The sequence below is a fragment of the Carassius auratus genome, chromosome 35 (assembly GCF_003368295.1).
Source record: "Carassius auratus strain Wakin chromosome 35, ASM336829v1, whole genome shotgun sequence".
Lineage (NCBI taxonomy): Eukaryota > Metazoa > Chordata > Actinopteri > Cypriniformes > Cyprinidae > Carassius > Carassius auratus.
The window spans coordinates 19,543,545-19,565,972 of NC_039277.1; the positions used below are offsets into that span (position 1 = coordinate 19,543,545).

The 22,428-nt window shown below is 40.0% G+C and overlaps 2 protein-coding genes and 1 pseudogene across 2 annotated transcripts; 1 reads left to right on the forward strand and 2 right to left on the reverse strand.

Annotated features, from left to right (window-relative positions):
- The window catches only part of LOC113054789 (myotonin-protein kinase-like), a 10,289-nt pseudogene extending 4,073 nt beyond the window's left edge, over window positions 1–6,216 (reverse strand).
- On the forward strand, window positions 6,037–9,443 carry LOC113054800 (protein TsetseEP-like). Its single transcript, XM_026220610.1, has 5 exons — window positions 6,037–6,096; window positions 6,923–7,009; window positions 7,288–7,357; window positions 8,416–8,687; window positions 9,105–9,443. Exons 3-5 carry the CDS (start codon window positions 7,292–7,294, stop codon window positions 9,217–9,219), a joined length of 453 nt encoding a protein of 150 aa, XP_026076395.1. The 5' UTR covers window positions 6,037–6,096; window positions 6,923–7,009; window positions 7,288–7,291; the 3' UTR covers window positions 9,220–9,443.
- A 2,996-nt stretch (window positions 9,444–12,439) lies between these two features.
- Window positions 12,440–18,732, reverse strand: LOC113054792 (dapper homolog 3-like). Its single transcript, XM_026220601.1, has 3 exons — window positions 18,385–18,732; window positions 15,386–15,476; window positions 12,440–14,254 (listed from the first exon to the last, which is right to left on the reverse strand). Exons 1-3 carry the CDS (start codon window positions 18,589–18,591, stop codon window positions 13,203–13,205), a joined length of 1,350 nt encoding a protein of 449 aa, XP_026076386.1. The 5' UTR covers window positions 18,592–18,732; the 3' UTR covers window positions 12,440–13,202.
- Between the last annotated feature and the right edge of the window lie 3,696 nt (window positions 18,733–22,428).

Consider the following 22,428-nt stretch of genomic DNA (forward strand, 5'->3'; position numbering starts at 1 on the left):
TTTGGAGTATGAGTCTGACCATTAGTGATTCATTTGGAGTATGAGTCTGACCATTAGTGATTCATTTGGAGTATGAGTCTGACCATTAGTGATTCATTTGGAGTATGAGTCTGACCATTAGTGATTCATTTGGAGTATGAGTCTCACCATTAGTGATTCATTTGGAGTATGAGTCTCACCATTAGTGATTCATTTGGAGTATGAGTCAGACCAAATCACAAACACACAATCAAGACACCACAACCCATTTTTCTAGCATTAAATTATGAACTTTAAGCAAACTTGGAGGAAAAATAGACACTTGAACATATATTGTCACGATAAAAAGTACCTAAAATGACAAATTAACATCTATGCTGAAAATGTATTTTACTTGATTTTAAATATAATTAGATTTATTTTTTTGGCTCCCTTTCATTGAATACTGAAATACAACCATATATTTTTATTGAATACTGAAATATTAAATAACATGATTTATTATCAGATATGACTGTAATAGCTGAGTGCATGCTGGTGTACCTCTGCAGCTCATAAGTGTGTGCATCGCTCTGCTCCGTCTCTGCGCTGCTGCTGATTGGCTGGGGATTGTTGTGCTCAGCAGGAAGTGCAGGAAGTGCTGTCAGCTCAGCAGTGATGGATTCTCTGAGCCGCCACACCTGATTGTGCAGCACGTTCACACTGACGTCTGATTCAGACTGCTGCTGGGTGGAGATGACAGATGACACCTCTCAAGGCCTTCCATAGTGCAATATTTTACAAACTCAATCATGTCTACTGTTACTGTTATCCACAAAACTGTAAATATGTTATAACCTGTAAAAATTTCTATTCAGCCTATATTACATTTTATTGTTCATTTATACCTTTTTTTGTTCATTTTTTTATTATTTCATTTTATTATAATGTGTCTTGTTGTTTTTATATGCATGCACTGGAGGGTTCATTACCAAAAAACAATCAGTGTGTGCCCTACTTATTTCAGAAATTCTGTTTTATTTTTTCCCAAATTCAGTTTTCCATTTAAATTTCATTCTAATGTCTTAATTAAATTTTAATAATCAAAAAGCACATATACTGGACTCCCTCATAAAACTGTGTCAATTATAATTTTTTACAATAATAACATCTCAGGTTGCGAATGTAACCACTAGACACTGTGTCCTCTAGGGGTCGCTATGGGGAAACGCCTCGTCGTGACCCGTGTCTGAAGCATACATTGAAAAAAAAAAATATATTGGCTGCCGACAGCCGCTGAAGTCGCTACCGGTGCGACTATAGAATAAATAAGCGCTGGGAGAACATGTTCAACAACGAGAACAATGTTCCCAGAGCTCTCGGCCCCACCCCACTCGTCACATCAAGAAAGGGCATGAAGCTGAGCACGTAACCCTTCCCCTACAGGATTTCAGACAGTACGCAGATTCTTGCATGCACACTTTCCACTTATGTGGACTTTAGAAAGTGTGCAAACTGTTCAACATGCACCAAATTTACCACCAAATGCATTTCAGAAAGTGCACAGAACTTAGAGTGTGTACTTAAAGTTTCCTAAGCTTTGCAGATGCGCTCTCGTGCTCTGCACCCAAGAAAAAGTAGTCGCCATGATTGATAGAGAAAGATTGCGCTTACATTGTTCAAATACACACTTCAAACAGAACAGTCAGTGAAGACGAAGAAGAGAGTGACTATTTATTCTATAGTCGCACTGGTAGAGATGTTGTAGGTTTTCCTTCAGTGTATGTTTCAGACAATGGTTTACGACGAGGTGTTTCTCCATAGCGACCCCTAGAGGACACAGTTTAAAGTTCCCTTGAAAGGGAATTGTACATTTTGAACAATAATAGTGCCCTATTTTATAGGGCAATGTTTTATTTTATTTCAGAAATCCTGTGTAGTCTGTTTGAATTTCTCTTGATTTTATGATGAAGTTAAAATTTTACTGAGTGAATTCCGTGATTGTGTCCATGTTTTCGCCAATCAGTGTAGATCGTACTAGTTTTCCCTGGAGATGCAGCTGATCTCTGTCCTGCTGCTGGTTGATCTCAATCATGATGTCCCTGCTGCGGTCCAGTGCTCCCGTCTCTCTGATAATCACAACAGCATGAGAACATGTTACAGCTGCGCTCAACAATAAAGCTGCTGATGAAGAGTCACGAACCTGGTGGCTGTGTAAGAGTAGCCCACAAACGCCAGATGAAGCCCGACAGGTGCTTGCTCCATCACATCACTCAGCATCTCCTGAACACAAGAGCAGAAGAAGTCAGATCACTCTCAGATTGATTCACATCTCTGTGACGGATCTGACGGCTCTGGTACCGTGTGGCTCAGACAGTCATCAAGCACGTCAAAGTTGGAGGTGTCTGTGGCATCGGAGACGCCAGGACGGTACGGAGGAGGGAGGAGATGAAGGGAACTCCAGTCCAAACCTGTAAAGAATGGGTGTTTTGTGAAGTCCCCGGAGCCCCGTGAACCCAACCTCTCGCTCCTGTCACAGATCACAGCGCTGATGAGTGAACGTGCCTCCTCGGACACCTCCGACTCCGGAGGAAACTCAAAATAATCCTGTTCAGACAGAAAAATCACAGTCAGTGCTTGCATCATCTATATTCACGCTTTTGTTTTACATTGAAATAATATAATACAAAGTGTCATAGGGTTTGTAAAAATGCATATGAATGAATCAAAAGCATCACTGCATTAGATCTGGACGAGTGCGAACATTAAAGTGCAAATCTGAATCTACATGTTGTGCGTGTTTCAGTTTAACTAAAGACTAACTCGCCGCTTCACAGGTATTTTGTATCGTGACCCCTTTAAAGAAAGCCCACGAAGTTGACATTCCCCTTGTTAAATGAGCATGTACCTGACATGTAGACATAATACTGCTTATGTCTAAATTTAAGCAGTGTGATCAGCAGAAATCATTATCAACATTTTATCGCAATATCGTTTACCGTCCAGCCCTGCATCCTCAAGAACAGCCCCTTTACCTTGAAGTGTATTATTTTAGCGTAGGTCTCAGAGATGGACTCGGCGTAGAAGGGTGTGGTTCCCCAGCAGCATCTCGTACGCACAGATGCCCAGAGCCCACCAATCACACTCTGAGCCATAGGCTCCGCCCCCTCCACCGCCCGCAGGATCTCTGGAGACAGATAATCTGGAGTCCCGACGGCCAGCGACGAGTGGATCTGAGAATACACACACATATATATGAGCACATGACGGCACATGACTGAATGTAGGCTTACGTCTGATAAACATCACCAGTCCATCATCCTCCAGACGCAGACAGGAGCCAAAATCACCCAATCGTGTGTGACCGTCTGCTGTCAGCAGGATGTTGTCAGGCTTAATGTCTCTACAGGAAGAGAGCAGACATATATATATATATATTCAATTTTTCTGAATCAAACCATTGCATGTTTAGGTGTCAGCACAGATACCTGTGCACATAACCGAGTCTGTGGACGGAGTCGATGGCCATCACCATCTCAGCCAGGTAGAACCGAGCCATGTCCTCCGGGATACGATCACCAAACTTACTCAGCAGCGTCAGCAGATCTCCACCGACATAGTAATCCATGACCAGATACTGCAGCGCACGAGGAGAGACACTCGTTAACCAGAATGAAGAGATGAAGAGACAGAACTGTACTTCTGATTTAGTCTTGAATCAGTGCATCAGTATGACGTGACACATACGAGGTAATTGTCGTCCTGGAAAGCGTAATGCAGTTGCGTGATCCAGCGCCGGTCTCCCTTCAGCAGAACCTCGCGCTCCTCCTGATAACATGCCGTCTGAACGCACACAGCACTCTATTATGGCTCTTAATAATACTTTTAGAGAAGATGAACACCAGTTGTTGTTGTTTACCTCTCCACGCTTCAGTATGTTCCACTTGTTCATGATCTTCAGTGCGTAAACCTGCTGTGTGTTTCGCATGCGGGCCAGAGCCACCTGTGCATTCACACCTCAGTCAGTATATCAATACTCATCCGCTTCATAACAGAAGCTGCACAAACCCTCTCACCTCGCTGAAGGTTCCTCGACCGATCACCTTCAAGATCTCAAAGTCCTCCCTGCTTATCCGAGTCTTCTTCACCTGTCTGACCAGAGGCTCTGCTGCGAATATCGGAGAAGAGAGAGCGTCAAATGTATTTATTTGAGAAGGATCTTTAAGGCACCTAATCAAATCAATGGCAGCTGAAGACACTAACAGGAGATGCTCTGGTTTCTGCTGGAATGGTGATCACAAAGAGAACACCGGCTCGTTCCTCTTTAAGAGTTCATGGCGCAGAAATAGAACCGATGAATCTAAGAATAGCACACTGATGTTTGAGTCTTTTTTAAGGCAAGTTTTCCAGCCTTGGATTGGAGTCGCTCTCGTGGGTGCAGGAATGTGAGCGAGACCGAGGCAACAGTCTACACAGTTTTACTGCAGAGAATTTAATAACCTTCTCAAAATATTGTTTATACACTGTTTATAGATTTTTTTTTTACTTCAGCTGGATATCCATTTAACATTTTTCAAACGTTACTTTTAGTTTTTAGAACTTTCAGGGAACATCCAAAACTAATGTATCAAATGGAATGTTCACATAACAAAGAAAAAACATGTTTAAACTTTCAGAGAGCAAGACATTCTCAGAACATGTTTATTAGCTGAAGAAGTATGTGCCTTGACAAGTTTATAGGCTCCAGTTCAGCTTGTGTTAATACAGCATCCCTCGTGCGCTTCCAAACCTGGACGAGTGTCTTTCTTCTGCTGAACATAAAAGGAGATTTTGAAGAATGTGTTTAACCAAACAATCAACGGTAGCCATTGACTTCCATTGTATTTTTTTTTCCATACTATGGAAGTCAATGGCTACCAGCAGCTGTTTGAGAAAAACAAACATTCTTTCGAATATTTTCAGATCATCATCTGAAACACAGGTTTGGAGAGTAACTGAAGACAGAAGGATCGTTTCTGGATGAACTCTTTCTTCAACTACGTATAATATAATACAGCACTGACCAGCATCATTTGCATTATCTGTGCCGTCTGATCGTTCTGTGTGTTTAAATTCGTTTTCATATTTGTGATTAGACTCCAGTATTTTAATAATCCTCTGTTGAATATCTATTTCTGGATGTGTGCCACATGTGACATCACTTCCTGTGTCAAGGCCTGTTTTACGGATGATATGGAAAGTTCAGGTGTGTATCTGGTCACTTCCTTCCTGCTGTTTGCCGTTTCCCTCGCGTGAATCAACAGAGACTCTCCAGCAGTGTGTGTGTCCCTCTGAACCAGCGTCCGTCTCTCTCCTGGCCATGTAGGGTGTGACCAGACGAGTGTCAACACACACTCACTGCTGCGTGTGTGTGTGTGTGTGTGTGAATGCTCTGTTGTGCATCAACAACTGGATTCTAAAAGTGTTATCTTAATACCACTGTGACACACACATGTGAGATCCTTAAAGGGACAGATCACCTAAAAATATCAGTTCTGTCAATTCTTTCCAAACACATGCTGCTCTTTTCCATGCAATGATAGAGAGCAGGAGCAAATGCTTTACAAATGACTAAAGAGCATGGACTTTTAAAGGCATACGATAGTTTTGTACGAGGGCTTTTGCCTATTCTAACATCCCAGTTAACATGTTAAAGAATGTTTTGCTGATGATTTTCATTCTGGGAGTGAACATTAATCATTTTATAGAAAAACGGGTGTTTGTGTCTGGTGATGGGATGACCTCCCTGACCTTGTGGCCCCTGACTGACTGAACACACAGGTGAGGATGAGGAGGATGAAGATGGTACTGACCCCACTGCAGGAAGCGCTGCACGTGTTTCTCTCGGAGCAGAGCGCTCGAGCTGAACTCCTGATAAACTCCCACCAACAGATCCAGCAGCGTCTGAAGACTGACAGGGCCCTTGGAGTGACCCGGCTCGATCCCATGAGCGGCCCCTGTGAGCCCGGGGCCCGTGGACATGGTGGAGATCCGGCTCATCCACAGCCCTGCTCCATGATTCCTGAATCCCGGTCCGTCTGTGTGCTTCTGTCCGTGTGTCTCTCCAGCCGACAGACCTCTGGCTCCAGACCTTTTTTGGTGTGTTGCTCAGCCTCTCTCTCTCTCTCTCTCTCTCTCTCTCTCTCTCTGTGTGTTATTGTGTATTTTGTTCTCTCTTTATTGCTCTGCTATCAACCTCAGGTCACTCACAGCTTCTCTAAATACAGAAGTTGGTTGGTTTGTTGGAATGAACTTTAACTCTTCTCTGTCTTTCTCTTCCTGTTTATTCACACGCGTCTCTCTTTCCTCTTTCTGTGCAGTTGTGAGTGACTCATAGTGCTCATTTTTAAACTTAGATTATACACTGTGAAAAATCACATCTGTCTTGTGCTCCAGTGAAATATCAATTCAACTTTTTTTTTTTAAATTGAGCACTTGAGAACAATTTATGACACGTTTAACAAGCTTAATGCATTACAAACTGTATTTGTAAAAAAAAAAAAAAACCTGTATTTGTGAGTGCAGTGAGAGAACCGTGTCCTCTGTCTCCCTCTAGTTCTGTGTAGATGATCAAACACTGTTGAAGATCATCTAAAATCATAGAGAAAGGGCTTTTACTGTACATTTGGCAAAAACAAACAAACAAACAAGCCCAGGTGAGAAAAATAACTCAAAAGTAATGTAACGCACTACCTTCCATAAAAAGTAACAGCTCATTTAGTTACTTTTGTTTGTAGCAGTAACGCAACATTGTAATGCATCACTTGCAAAAGTAACTTCCCTCAACACTGTGTGTGTTTGTGAGTGTGTGTTTGTGAGTGTGTGTTTGTTTGTGAGTGTGTGTGTGTTCGGCGTCAGGTGTAATATGAAGCTTTAATCTCCAGAGACGTTAATCCTGCTGTCTCTGCATGCTAATACTCTCCAGAGGAACAGAACACAGACAGAAGGACAGAAGGAGGACAAACACACTGAAGCTGAACACAGAACAAGATCTGAACTCACCAACTCACAGGTAACACTCATTGACCATGATCTTTTTAATACCATGGTATTCTTAGAAGAACCTGAGAATGCAATAGTCAATGAATATAAACTATCTGTTTCAATCAGTGTAATACAGCAGGCCTACCACCAGAGTTAAACAGAGAGAGAGTGTGTCATTGTTTGTGCATTTATTACCACAGCATCTTTACACTGCATGCTCGCATGGCTTCATATTGTTGCAGTCTTACGTGTGTGTGTGTGTGTGTGTGTGTGTGTGTGTGTGTGTGTGTGTGTGTGCGTGTGTAGTGTGATGTCCGCAGGTCCACAGCACTCCAGCGTTGAGCTGCAGAGGAGACGAGAACATGCATCATATCAGGTATCAGACATTCATCGCATCATCAGCTTCTCACAACTTTATAGAGTTACATAAGCATTGGGCAAAACGTTCTTAAAAGAATGTTTCTGGAACGTTCTTATAACCTTGTTAATAGTTGATATATATTCTCATAATGTTGAGAGAAAATGTTCTGAGGTCATCAGTTGTGTGTCAATCAGTCTCTGCAAAAAAGAGGAAGGTTTAGCTATAATGGGTTTTTAACAGCAGCATTCTCAGAACGTCCTTATGATGTTGTTTGTACTCGATGAACATAAGAAATGTTTTTCAACATTTTAACATTTTGGAAACATAAAAAAAAAAATTCTTACCTGGGTTGAGACTGGTGTTATTATATTTAAGACTGATGTCAGTTATTTTTATGTTTTAGTGTCAACAACAATTTATTTCTGCTTTCTGCTTCATGAAACTCACACAGGCAAAACAATGAATTCATCTCTTTTATCGCCAACATTCATTTGTCTGTGGCTCTTTGCTTAATTACCATTTAAAGAGGCTGATATTATCAAACAAATATTTAAAATATCATATGGTCGGTCAGTTTTGACCACAAACAGCCAATATATGACTGTTAATGACCGTTTCAGACTCACTGAATGAAGCACAGTTGGTTTGTAAGATTGCATATCTAAAATAAAAATCCCGATGATTTGATCCACTCAGAGAGATGACCTGAGAGCTCACAAAGATTAAAGTGGATAGGAACATTAAAACACTAGAAGATGTTTTGCTGTTACTCTTCAGAGGGCCACACGAGAGCGCCATCAGTACGTATAGAGCCCCTGTCCTTCCTGACCTGTAGTGAACACTCATGATCTGAAAGTATTTGGAAGTATTCCATGGTAGGGAAAGAAATACTGTGGGAGTCAATGGCTACCGTCAACTGTTTGCTTAAACACATTCTTCAAAAAAAAGATTTTTATGTTTGACACGAACAGGTTTTGAACAGCATGAGGACGAGCAAATGATGTCAGATTGTTTCTTCTGGGTGATCCTGATAAACATGGCTGATCTCAGTGTGATCCGTGTGTTCTGTGCAGATCTTCCCGGAGCCTTCGGAGCAGCCGGAGCCGGAGCTGGAGCCGGAGCCGGAGCCGGAGCCGGAGCCGGAGCCGGAGCCGGAGCCGGAGCCGGAGCCGGTGAAAGAGCGTCTGCCGTCCATCGTGGTGGAGCCGTCGGAGGAGAGCGGAGGTCTGCAGTGGCCTCCTCTTCACACACAGACCTCCATCAATGAGGAAGAGGAGGAAGACCCTTTCCAGGACCACTGTGAGCCCATCAGCGCCGCTCAGGAGGAGCAGACCAAAGCGGACGGGTCAGGATTCAATCATTCACATCCACATGACCACATCACTCACCAGAACAGCTCCAAACATTTTGCTTATGTTCCCATTAAGTTGTGAAAACATTATTTCTAAACATTCCAAAAAAAAAAAAAAAAGTTTTTCCTGGTTATGTGAACATTTTACCAATTTTACGGCATTGTTAGATTTGAATGTTCCCTGAGACAAGTAATAACATAACAAAATATCAATAATGTTTTAGTGATAACATTTTAAGAACGTTATTAAAGACCCGATATCTTTCAATGAATGTCCCTGAAATAATGTTTGTTCGCGTTCTGACTAGTTGCATTGATCTGAATCATTAATCTGAGAGTTACAGGTGTTGAAACTGTCTAAGAATAACAATCCCAAGCCGTGCATGATGTGCCTGAACGAATCTGTTTCAGAGCTCCTCGGTTCAAGCGTGCATCGATCCCTGGCGTTCAGATCGACTGCAGCAGACTGACTCCGCCCCCCTCACCGACGTCATCACACTCGGCCCCGCCCCGTTTTCTAAGCTGAGCGACAGACAGCACAGCTCACTGTACTTACTGAAGCATTAGAATTAAAGTGTTTTTTCTGTTTATAGGTTTTACCTTGAAATATCAATCTGATGGCAAAATGATGCGAAATTAAAAATTGATGATTACACGTGTAATTACAACACTGGTGTAGTTACCATAGTGAGATGTACTGATCTAACAGTAGGGGGCTCCAAAGTCGCAAAAATAAAATAAATACATACAGTGGCTTTTGAGATTTTGAAAAATGTAAAACAAAATGGTAAAGAAATAATTTCAGCTATGCTGTATTTCTATGTAAGATGTATAGTCTATGTATAGTCTTTCAAATGTAAGTAAACGAGTGTCGTCACTGATCATGCGACTCATCTCAGATCACGAAGCTGCAGACATCCATCAGAAAGTTGAGCGTGTGCTTGCAAAGCCAAGGTCATAGGTTCGGTTCCCAGGGAATGCATGAACCGATCAGATGTATATTTGCAGTGCAGTGTAAGGGGCTTTGGATAAAAGCGTCTGCCAAATGTAGAAATATGAGTGTATTTTTGTCTAGTGTTTTCAGACTGTAACTCTATGTTATGCATCTGATACACATTCTGATGTGATAGAAAACACATGACAGAGACTGTTAATGCTGTAGATGATCTAGTATCACGACACGTTTGAGTGCAATAGATTCTAGAGTTTGTGTTTTTGTTTGCAAACTTGTGATCCATGTGATTGTGCTCACTTTAATCAATGGATTCATCTAACTTCACTCCCAGGGAAAGCATGAGCTGATAAAGCGATGTCTGTGACGCGAGCACAGAGGCAGTCGAACACAAGAACACTTTCCTCCTTGTGTAAGTGTTAAATAAGAGTCAGATGGTGTCTGTGTTCACTGTGTCCTGACAGAATCCCAGCACACACACGATAACGAGAGAAGAGTTCAGCAAATTAACTAATAACTCAACAGCACTGAGCGGTTCCTCCGTCAGAATGAGTCGAGATGTAGACTAAACATCTCATGACTGCAGACGCTCACATTCCTGAAGAACACGCTTAACCCTTCCAGTACATGAGAGCTGACCTCTGACCCTCAGCCACTGCTAACAGGGAACATTCCCATAATGTTAGGAGAAAACATGCTTATGACATTATTAATATCTGATATACGCTCTCTGAATGCTGAGAGCAAATTTTTTAATGTCAAAGGAAACATCAATGTGTTTATATATATATATATATATTAATTCATCTAAAGGTTCAAAATTTTTATTTTTTATTTTTGGTTATGTGAATGTTTCATTTGATCATTTTCCAAACATTATGGAAATGTTACTTTTGAATGTTCTGTGAAAGTCATAAAATAATTAGAAACATTGAACGAAAATGTTTCAGCGCAAAGTTTTTTGAGAACCGAAAATCTTTCTTCTGAATGTTCCCGGAATGTTCCGAATGTCTAGATTTGCACATAGTATGGGAACACTTTCATCGTTTTGGAACATTATGAGAATCTTATATTTGAATGTTCTCTGAAAGTTCTGAATCGAGTAACGCCAGAAAAGAGAGGTAGGTGAACATCCAGCTAAAATGGTTTAGATATAAAATGTTCAAATAATGTTTTGGTGCTAGTGTTTTAAGAATGTTATTGAAGAGCAGATCAATTTGAACAAATGTTCCTTAATGTTACCGGAAGAATGTTTGCTCCTGACTTTGAGAAAACCTGCTTAGCTGGCATTCAGGGATAATGTGATCAGGACACACACACACACACACACACACACACACACACTCACACACTGCAGGAACACTAAGAGCAGTATGGAAGCATGTGATTGGCTCAGATCCAGGTCTGTGGTATGTCCATCAGTGTGTGGGTGTGTGTGTGTGTGAGTGTGTGTGTGTGTGTGTGTGTGTGTGAGTGTGTGTGTGTGTGTGTGTGTGTGTGTGTGTGTGGGCAGGAGCAGAGGTGGCTGATGTTCTGGAGCTCTGGACAGTCTCAGCAGCGTGGTGAACAGAAACAGGTCAGATGTGCAGCTGAAGAACGTCTCGTCTGAGAGATCACGTCTCCTCTGATGGAGTCCAGACGTGCTGCAGGAGCGGCTAACACTCCTCTTTCTCCTCTCGCTCCCTCGTATTCCTCTCCTGCTCTCACAGGAAATGCTCCAGGATCTTGGCCCTGAAGGGAACATGCCTCTGTAACCACCTCCAGACGGAGCAACACACACACACACACACACACACACACACACACACACACGCACACACACACACGCATGATCCTGTTGTGGCTGGTTTATGCTGGTTAGCTCCTGTCCAGATGGGTGACCAGCACAGACAAACTCTGTAGGATGTTTTTCAGGTTAATGCAAATTATTTTCCTCATTGTTATTTTTGTGTCCAAATATCTAAACAATTCAATTTACTTAAAAAGGAAAATGACTTAAGATATTAAGTCTTGTATTCTGAAATCTTTTGCTTAAAACAAGAACAAATATCTGCCAGTGGAGTCAATAAATAATGGTGTTTTCCTAAAACTAAAATAAACATGTACTAAAATTATATATGTATATTTCTGCTAGTTTCCAGGAAAACATTTCTCATTTTTATTTAGTTTAAGATGAAGTACTAAAATAATAAACTGAAACTAAAACTTAAAAACTTTATATATATTACACACTCAAACACAACAAATGCATCAAAGCATTAACTAAAATTAAAATTAAAGATAAAATCAAAGACTGTATTCGGGGCAATGTCACCTAGTAAAGATAAACTACATTAATAATTAATACATTTAATGTCACTATTTTCACAAATTCATGTTTGAGACGTTGACATTATAATTTTTCAAAAACGTACACTTTGAAACCCTTTTTCAAAAGTTTGTGTTTTCATGCCCCAAACCAATGCAAATGCACGGCCAAAACACATCCAGAGTTTTCAGTGTTTAGTTGAAACGGTGTGTTGTAAACGCCTCTACACTAGCTGAGCTCCCTGCGTTTGTCCCTGTTCCACACTCACACACACACACACACACACACAAACTCATTAACTCTCAGTCAAACACACACACTCATTCAGTCTCTCACACTCAGACACACATACTCAGTCACACAAACACACACACTCACTCTCAGTCACTTACACTCATGTACATTCTCTCTCTCTCTCTCTCACACACACACACACACACACACCGAGCAGAAAAGAGATGCTGGTGATGGAAGGACTCAGTCTGATCTTGCAGGTGTTTATTCACAGATTACATTCATAAATACAAGCAACATTTACATTTACAGGTATTTACAAGTGTTTGGTCTGGCTTCATCTGTGCAGGTGCTGTGTGTGAAGTCAGTAAGAGTGAATCTGCAGAGCCGTGTTGAGTTTCTCTCAGTCGGGCAAACACTAAAGCACCTCGATCTCATGATGAACATCACTGTACAGAGTTAAAACACACAGGACGTTCAACAGCGATCTCAGCTGGGACGACAGGAAGAGCAATTCAAAGAAAATCAACACAGAGTCCCACACAAACAGAAATAAAGATCCAGTGAGCTTCATAGTGTTGAGCTCCATCTGAAGATTTTGGGGTAAATTAGGTCATTCTGAGGGACAAAATATAAAAGTTAAATCAATAATTTATGTAATAATTAAGAATTTATATAATAATTAATATTATTTTATATAACAGTTGTATACGATTAATTGTACGAGAGTACAAATAATGATATTATTTACTAATATTTATGGTTGTTTTATCATATAAAATAATATTAAATAAAAATAATTAAATATTAAATAATTAAGTATTTTTTTTGATTTCAAACCCTAAACCATAGAGCTTTTATTTTGGAGGAAAACCAGAGGGAAATTCTCTTTCATATCATGTTAAACATCAAATAGGGAATACAAAATGTCTTTGAATTTGGTTCCATTTAAATTCTAGTTCTCTAATTTCTACTCCATCCTCCGCTTCTGTCTCTCCGCTGGAGCTCGTGTCGTTCATACGGTGGTCATGACTTTGAGTGATCCGCTCCTGAACCTCAGGATCTTCTTCTTGAGCGCGTGCGACGCTTTGATCTTCACGAAGGCTTTGGGCTGCGGCGGGTGTGGTGGAGAGGGCGGGGCCAGCTGTGGGCGGAGCTGCTGAGGCCAGACCAATCGGCTGCTCTCGTCAGAGTCGCAGGACAGTGAGCTGGAGCCGGGCGAGTCTGCCTCGCTCAGACTGGACTCTGAGTCTCCGGCGTCCTGCAGCTGATGATGGTGATGGGTGTAGACGCCAGGTCTACGGGAGCGTCTGATTGGCTGTTCAGGAGGCGTCTCGGCTTCGTCCTGACTCAGTTCTAGCGTGGAGCGCCAGCGGCGGTGACCGGAGCCGCGGCGTGTTTTAGGAGGAGCGCTGCGCACCGCGTCCCGCTCCACTGTGTTGTATTTGGACTCTCGCAGGCTGTTCTCGGACGGAGCGCGACAGGCTTTCCGTCCGGGCTTCTTCGGCGCGATCTTGTTCTCCGTGAAGCGGCACTTCTTCGCTGCGGCTCTCGACTGAGAGGACACGGGTTTTGGAGAGGCGTGGGTCCGGTGTGTCCGGTGCGCGGCGGCTTGTGCTGGGATGTACTGTGCATTCACTAGCTCCTCAGATGAGGGCGAGCGCTTGGGCTGGTGGAAGTGCTGAAGAGATTCGGCTTCGCTGCTGCTGGAGCGGATCCCAGCTAGCGCCGGTCTGGGAGAGAGGACGGAGCAGGCCTCGTCCCTCGCGTGTCTCTCGTCTGGGACGTGCGGCGGATCTTTGTGGCTAGGGCTGGTGTGTCTGACCACAGTCACGCTGGTGCGGGGTTTAGTGGGTCTAGAGGGAGGCGAGCGGCGCTGGATCAGGCCGAGGATGTACGCCTCTGTGCGCTGCGCCTGTCTGGAGTCGTCTTCGCTGGGATCTTCCTCCTGTCTGGAGTCGTCTTCGCTGGGATGCCAGGTCCACGTCTCGTCTTCAGGGACACCCTCCAGCAGACAGGGCTTGTGGAGAGAACGTGTGCCCTGCTCACGGCCCTCAAACACATCACCTACAGACAGAGGTAATGACGGTCAGCATGACTCAAGGAATCACTGTTCTGCCAAACTCAAGGGCTGCATCACACTGAACTGCATTTGCTTTGTAAAGAAGCTACTGATGTATGGACAGGCGAGATTATTCACCATCAAAGTGCTTAACAAATTTAACTTAAGGATAAAAATGATTACAAACTTGCTAATTTAAAGAAATTGATGACATATCTAGTTAACAGTTTTATAAGCATATTGATTTAAATGTATTTAATTTAAGTAAATATTGTAAAACGTGTGAACAATCTTGTTGCTGTGTGTGTTTCTTCATTCATATTCATAAATAAACATTACATTACAAAAACAAAAATTATTGTGTGTGCAAGAACTCATGATAATAAGATAATACTATTAATGTTAATGACAGTCTGTGAGTGAGTGTGTGTGTGTGTGTGTGTGTGAGTTAGTGAGTGTGTGTGTGTGTGTGAGCGACAGTCTGTGACTGACTGCGTGTGTGTGTGTGTGAGAGTTAGTGAGTGTGTGTGTGTGTGTGTGTTTGTGTGTGACTGACTGTGTGTGTGTGTGTGAGTTAGTGAGTGTGTGTGTGTGTGTGTGTGAGCGAGAGTCTGTGACTGACTGCGTTTGTGTGTGTGTGTGTTTGTGTTTGTGTGTTTGTGTGTGACTGACTGTGTCTGTCTTTGTGTGAGTTAGTGAGTGTGTGTGTGTGTGTGTGAGCGACAGTCTGTGAGTGAGTGTGTGTGTGTGTGTGTGTGTGTGTGTGTTTGAGCGACAGTCTGTGTGTGTGTGTGTGTGTGTGTGTGGGTCTCTCAGTGAGCTGGACAGGGTGGATCTCAGGCTGCTCAGAGAAACCTGACAGAGAACACACACACTTTACACAGGGTATATATTTATATATAAGCAGCATCATTGGTTCTGGAAGCATTTTCCCATTCATTTTTCCCATAGGGATTCAAAACGGTCTTCATTTAAGAGTTATAAGCAATAAACCAAACCAACCATTATTCTTTCATTAGTAGGACTGTCAAAAATCAACTCCACTACGAAGAAAATGAATGGGATGTTTACATTGAAACCCAGCAGCATCACAGCAGCATCTCTAGAGGAGGTGATAATGTGAAGCGTAGCCGTACTGGTGTGGTCTCGGCGGTCAGTAGATCTGCTGTCCATCTTCAGTTCTCCCACCTGATGCTGCAGGATGTTGATCAGACTCCACGCTCCGTCCTGCAAACACCAACACACTTACACACACCTGCACATCAGCAGCGATCTAGAGCCGTGTGACTGGAATTAATCATGTTGGAAATATATTACTGTGCAGTAGAATGTGTGTGAAACTACTACTACTATTAATGATTAAATACTAAATGTTGTTTTTAAGGAATAATCACACAATATTGCTCCCATGTTTTAGTTTTAATAGTTAACACCCTTTGTTTGCCAAAAATAAAGCTTCTTTTGTTTTCATTTGATTAAACGATAAAATAAATTGCTGTTTTATGTCTTCATTTGATAACCAGAAAAATTAAAATAAACACAAAGTAGAATTTTACTTTTACTATATTGATGTTAAATTATAAGTTTCATGATTTTAATTAAGTAGATATGCTTTGTGATTAATAAAAATAAATAAATAAAAATAAAACACGTCAACCTGCCAAAATAAAAGTTTGGTTCAGCTTGAAGAAATGATGACAGAATAATAATAATAATAATAATAATAATAATAATACAGTTTAGGAATATTACTAAATTTTTCATCTTTTTTTAACAATAAGCTTTTGTTAGGCAGCACTTTTTTCCAAAAAATTCAAGTGTTTGAATTTAATTTTATTACATCTTAAAATATTAATTACACTTTTAAATGTTTAAGGCATTCACTTGATTACCAATGTATTTGATTATAAATTTGTATTAAATCATAAAACACAGAATCCAGAAAACGTAACGCATAAAACAAGTTTAAATTCAATTGATTATAAATCCACTTTAATTTCACAAATTTAATTAATGCATAATTAAAAACCATTAAAAATATAATATAGAAAAATGAAAACTATAACACGGAATTTGGAAAGTATGTCATAGGGCCCAAGAAAAATATATAATAATAATAAAAAATGGTAAGATTTACTTTAAAACAATTTTCACTCAGAGATTGCTTGTAGATTTCACAAATAATTACAAAAATATTATTATTACTTTGAAAGACGTAATTACTTTCTTGTAAAAACAACTCCAATAATCTGTTTTTATACTTTATTTATTATAATTTAAAAAATATATATATTTTGTATAAATCACAGCATTTGTTATTTTAGTATAGATAGTATTTTGTTATTATGTGACCACCAACACGTCATCTGGTTATAAACACATGATGTGATCAAATCAGTACAGAAGTGTACTTACTGAGGAGCATGTATGAATACTGTGTGTGTGTGTGTGTGTGTGTGTGTGTGTGTGTGTGTGTGTTTGCTAACGGCTCCTGCGCCCCTAAATAAGATCATGCACTGAGGCTTTTATCTTAACCGGATGAAGTGCACATTCGTTGGAAACTTTATTGGATTTCTTTTGGACTACTAAAAAATAACAAGCATTCACTTTCATTATAAAGCTTGGAAGAGCCAGGACTTGTTTTTTTAATATAACTCCAATTGTATTCGTCTGAAGGAAGAAAAGATGGCTTGAGGTTGAGTAAATCATGGGGTTATTTTAATTTTTGGTAACCTTTAGCATAACCATTTTGTCTTAGTCTGAAGAACGTTATGTGGAATTGAAAACCCTAAGCAGGTGGAAAGACTCGTAAACACTCAGCCGATTAAACACGGATCACACCACTGCAATTTAACCTTTTCTTCTCATCAATTATTCACTGGTTTGAACACTGCAATTATTATTTGACTGAAGCCCCAGGAGAAAGACGAGGCTGTTAATTATCAGACCACCACACACACACACACACACGGAATAAACACGTGTGTGTGTGTGTGTGTGTGTGTGTGTGTGTTTCTCCACACCCTCGTTTAGAACAGATCCCTCATCAAACACCATCAGGTCAATCTGTTCTTGAACTAAACCTCCATCCTTCAGCAGAAGGAGAGAAAGAGAGAGAGAGAGAGGGAGAGAGAGAGAGAGAGAGAGAGGGAGAGAGAGAGAGAGAGAGAGAGAGAGGGAGAGAGAGGGAGAGAGAGAGAGAGAGAGAGAGAGAGAGAGAGAGAGAGAGAGAGGGAGGGAGAGAGAGAGAGGGAGAGAGAGAGAGAGAGAGAGAGAGAGGGAGGGAGGGAGAGAGAGAGAGAGAGAGAGAGGTTCTGTTCATCATTCAGTTCATCTCACTGCTCCAGAATCGCTCAGAACCGGTTTAGAGGCACTTTCTGGTTTCCACACTGAACCAGATCGATGAATGATGATGGTTTATTATTAATGTCTGTTTTTTTTGTGGAGGAGGAGACACACATAAACCTCTTTTCTGTGGGAAATTGAACGAAACACTTTCTCTGGTTTAATAAATCTCTGAAAACACACTTCTCAAACAATAAATCACGAAGGAATATGAAAGTTTTTTCAAATATATATATATTGAAGTTGCAAACAATAATTATTTTATGATGTGCTACTAAAAATACTATTTCAGTCTTTCTACTTCACAGTTTAATATTTAGTTCACCATGTTACTAGATTTTGCTAATCAGCTGTGAAATTTACTAGTAATTTTTTTCTCATTTATTTCTTTAACAAAGAACATGTTTTTCTGAGGAAGGGGAAAGTTTCACTGTATAGAAAAAAATAAAAATAATAAAATTTCAAAGTTGTAAATAAATTTAGAGATTACTGAAGTATGGTTCTACTTCACAATTTCATCTTTTATTCCATTTTATTTGCATTTCTAAGTAATTATTTGAGAAAATTATTAGCAATTTCTAAGTGAAAATTGTTTCAAAACCAATTCAGTTTGAAAGACCAAAACAACTGTTTCACCAATGATGAAGAGAACTGCTCTGCTGGAGAATATAAAGAGAAGTGACACTAAACCGTGCTATATTTACTAAGAAATACTCTCAAACAATCTGAGACTGATCTGCTTTTCGTGACTTGTGCATTATTCTGTGAAGATTCAATATCGTCGTCTCACCGGAGAGCTCGTGTCGTCGCTCGGCCGCTCGGCTCTTTCCGCCTCGGGTTCGGGTTCGGGCGCGTGCAGCGCGAGCGCGCCGGTGATCATCGCCTCGTGCCGTCGCTTGAGCAGTTCGAGCTCACAGATCCCCGCCAGACTAAGCTCGAGCAGCCGCTTCTGTCTCCCGCGCTCCGCCGCCGCCAGCGAGAACACACGGAACATCATTAACGATGACACATCTACACGCTTCAGCTTAAACTACACCGACAGCCGTTTCTAACGAAGTAACAGTGGTCTCCATGATAAACTCCTGTCGCTTTGAGAGAGTTAACGGCTCCGCTCCTCGCAAAGTTATCTGCGGCTGGACTCCAGTTACACAGCTGTCAGAGACTCGGGTTGCCAGGTTCTCACAATAAAACCCGCCAAAGCGCTGATGAAAACGAGCCCAAAACGTTAAAACGGAAAAATGAGTCGCGTTCCGATGGATAAAATACAAGGGTGTGTGTAAAATCCGCATTACAGTCGCTAAATAAAAAAAAATCACTTTATTTGGGTCGAGTCAACATTGTTAATGTGACCCGATTACGCGGTAAAAACGAGGAATTGGCAACAGTGATTAGCATATTCCGCTTTTTATTGGCTACGGGTTTTCTTTGCGAATTGACTTGTTTAATATCTCCGCCCCCTTGAGACGCAGATAATATGAAAATGGACCAGATACTAATATTTTAATTCTTTTTTCTATCTATATATATTGTATTACTATATTAATTATAGTTCCTGACACCGAGATTAATTCCTTGTGAATTATGTGACATTTTCTTTCCATTAATAAACTGAATGTTATGAATGTTTTAAAGACGAACAGTTTAATAAAGCTGAAAAATGTATTATATTATGCATGTAATTAATGCATAAGAGCAGTTTTGAGCTGATTTATGGCGTCAGAGCGCCACCTGCTGACCATCTGTCAGAACTTTAATCAGCTCACATGGCCATTAATTAGATATTAATATATATTATATTAGATATATTAATAACCTCTATGTAAAAAAACATAGAATACCGTTCTTACCAAATTCATTCAACACGTTATTAAATCATAATTCGTTTTTAAACACTTACAGGAACTTTCAGAGCTGATTTCAAAGTTACTGCGTTTATAAAACAACTCTATGAAAGACTCAGATCACGTATCTAAAAATAAATCGCTATAGTAAAAGAGAAATAATAAAAGGAGTGAAGTTTTCTACTGTTCTGCTGTGTTTGGTCCTCACGCGCGTCTGACGCTCCGCGGCGCGTCTCCGCCCCTCACACGCGTGTTTACAGCACTAAATTAATCATCTTTGCTAATTATTATACATTTACTTCATTGTCAGCTTCAGGTACTTCATTTATTATTGTTCAATGAACTGTTTGAAAGAAAAAAACGTTGTAATTCAGTGTCTCTGCAGGTGATTATAGATCAACAGCGCCACCTGCTATTGACACGCGGCTATTGATAGTGATGCTACAGTCAAAAATCATTAATAATTCAAACTTATCAAAATAAAATGTATAAAATAATGGTTTCTGTTTTATTTTTCCTTTAAAATATCATTTATTTCTGTGATAAAAAAAAAACCCATAACAAATCATTCTGATCCCAAACTCTGACCAGTGTGTGTGTGTGTGTGTGTGTGTGTGTGGCACTTACACACTAATCCCCACAATAATAAACATGTTAAATACTCATCTGAGGAGAAATATAATTTATATAGGAGGATATAATTTTATATGCAAAATTATCTTTTCTTTTCATCATCATCTTTAAGAGTTCATGATATTTTCAACTTTATTCTCAGTTGATAAATCTGAATCAGTCGCGAACATGCTCCGAATTCCCGATCTGAATCAAAACAATCAACAATACATCCTAAAAGAGTTGAATTTTTTGTTTAGAAAGAAAGAATCAATTTTTCTGACCCCAAACTTTTGAACTCTAGTGTTTATTGTTAGAAAATACTTCTATTTTAAATAAATGCTCTTCTTTTTAACTTTTCATTCATCAAAGAATCCTGAAAGAAGTATCACAGTTTCAGCAGCACAACTCTGATAATAAATCATAATATTAGAATGATTTCTGAAGATCATGTGACACTGAAGACTGGAGTAATGATGCTGAAAATCACAGCAATAAAATAGATTTTAATGTATATTAAAATAGAAAAAAAATGTTTTACTTCATTATAATATTTCACTTTTTCCCCTGTATCTTTGATCAAATAAATGCAGTTTTGATAAGGAAACTCCTGTAAAAAAAAAAAACAAAAAAAATAAAAATCATTCTGATACCAAACTCTGACCGGCGTGTGTGTGTGTGTGTGTGTGTGTGTGTGTGTGTAGCACTTACACACTAATCCCCACAATAATAAACATGTTAAATACTCATCTGAAGAGGAAACAATGTTGCATCATAATAAAAGGATGTGTGACGTACACTTTTCTGTAAACTGAGCCAAACATTTTTTCACTGATTTAGGGTAGAGTAAGAATGTTTACTGTATTGCGCAAGTTAGTTCATATTTAGATATAATTTTATATGCAATATTACCTTTTCTTTTCATCATCATCTTTAAGAGTTCATGATAATTTATGTTCAACTTTATTTCTCAGTTGATTAATCCATCCACAATTCATAAAACACAACACATGCAACTGAGGTACAAGAAGTATTAACTTCCAAAAGTCATTGAAATCAATTAAAAATCACATCGTCAGGTTAAAAAAAAGCCTCAGGTCAAATATTCATTTATCACAAACTAACTGTTTGACAAACACTTCATGCTCTGATGTCCAGATCTTAATTTTAAAAAATCACAAACAGGCTCCGAAGTGCCGATCTGAAACAACCGATTCGCGAACACGCTCCGAAGTACCGATCTGATTCAACCGAGTCGCGAACAGGCTCCGAAGTACCGATCTGATTCAACCGAGTCGCGAACACGCTCCGAAGTACAGATCTGATTCAACCGAGTCGCGAACACGCTCCGAAGTACAGATCTGATTCAACCGAGTCGCGAACACGCTCCGAAGTACAGATCTGAATCAACCGAGTCGCGAACACGCTCCGAAGTGCCGATCTGAATCAACCGAGTCGCGAACACGCTCCGAAGTACAGATCTGAATCAACCGAGTCGCGAACAGGCTCCGAAGTATCTGAAAACTTCGACCAGGGAATGTAAAAAATGAATGCATTTTAATACAGTAAGAATAATTAATATTGATCTTCCTCTATATTATATTAACATCCTTTTAACGAGCAATGCACCATAAGATCACCTTTACACTGTAAACAAAACACTATATTTCAGTCTATATTAATAACCTCTATGTAAAAAAACATAGAATACCGTTCTTAACAAATTCATTCAACACGTTATTAAATCATAATTCGTTTTTAAACACTTACAGGAACTTTCAGAGCTGATTTCAAAGTTACTGCGTTTATAAAACAACTCTATGAAAGACTCAGATCACGTATCTAAAAATAAATCGCTATAGTAAAAGAGAAATAATAAAAGGAGTGAAGTTTTCTACTGTTCTGCTGTGTTTGTTCCTCACGCGCGTCTGACGCTCCGCGGCGCGTCTCCGCCCCTCACACGCGTGTTTACAGCACTAAATGAATCATCTGTGCTAATTATTATACATTTACTTCATTGTCAGCTTCAGGTACTTCATTTATTATTGTTCAATGAACTGTTTGAAACAAAAAAAGGTTGTAATTCAGTGTCTCTGCAGGTGATTATAGATCAACAGCGCCACCTGCTATTGACAAGCGGCTATTGATAGTGATGCTGCAGTCAAAAATCAGTAATAATTCAAACTTATCAAAATAAAATGTATAAAATAATGGTTTCTGTTTTAATTTTCCTTTAAAATATCATTTATTTCTGTGATAAAAAACCCCCATAATAAATCATTCTGATCCCAAACTCTGACCAGTGTGTGTGTGTGTGTGTGTGTGTGTGTGTGTGTGTGAGTGGCACTTACACACTAATCCCCAAAATAATAAACATGTTA

What these genes read in the sequence shown, in the direction of transcription:
- LOC113054792 (XM_026220601.1), bottom strand. Translation starts at nt 18,591, where the DNA reads ATGATGTTCCGTGTGTTCTCGCTGGCGGCGGCGGAGCGCGGGAGACAG. An exon ending in GCGACGACACGAGCTCTCCG is followed by an intron (nt 15,477 to 18,384) that starts GTGAGACGACGA and finishes TGGTGTTTGCAG; the next exon opens with GACGGAGCGTGGAGTCTGAT. An exon ending in TGACCGCCGAGACCACACCA is followed by an intron (nt 14,255 to 15,385) that starts GTACGGCTACGC and finishes CTCTGTCTGTAG; the next exon opens with GTGATGTGTTTGAGGGCCGT.
- LOC113054800 (XM_026220610.1), top strand. Translation starts at nt 7,292, where the DNA reads ATGTCCGCAGGTCCACAGCACTCCAGCGTTGAGCTGCAGAGGAGACGA. An exon ending in GAGAACATGCATCATATCAG is followed by an intron (nt 7,358 to 8,415) that starts GTATCAGACATT and finishes TGTTCTGTGCAG; the next exon opens with ATCTTCCCGGAGCCTTCGGA. An exon ending in GAGCAGACCAAAGCGGACGG is followed by an intron (nt 8,688 to 9,104) that starts GTCAGGATTCAA and finishes AATCTGTTTCAG; the next exon opens with AGCTCCTCGGTTCAAGCGTG.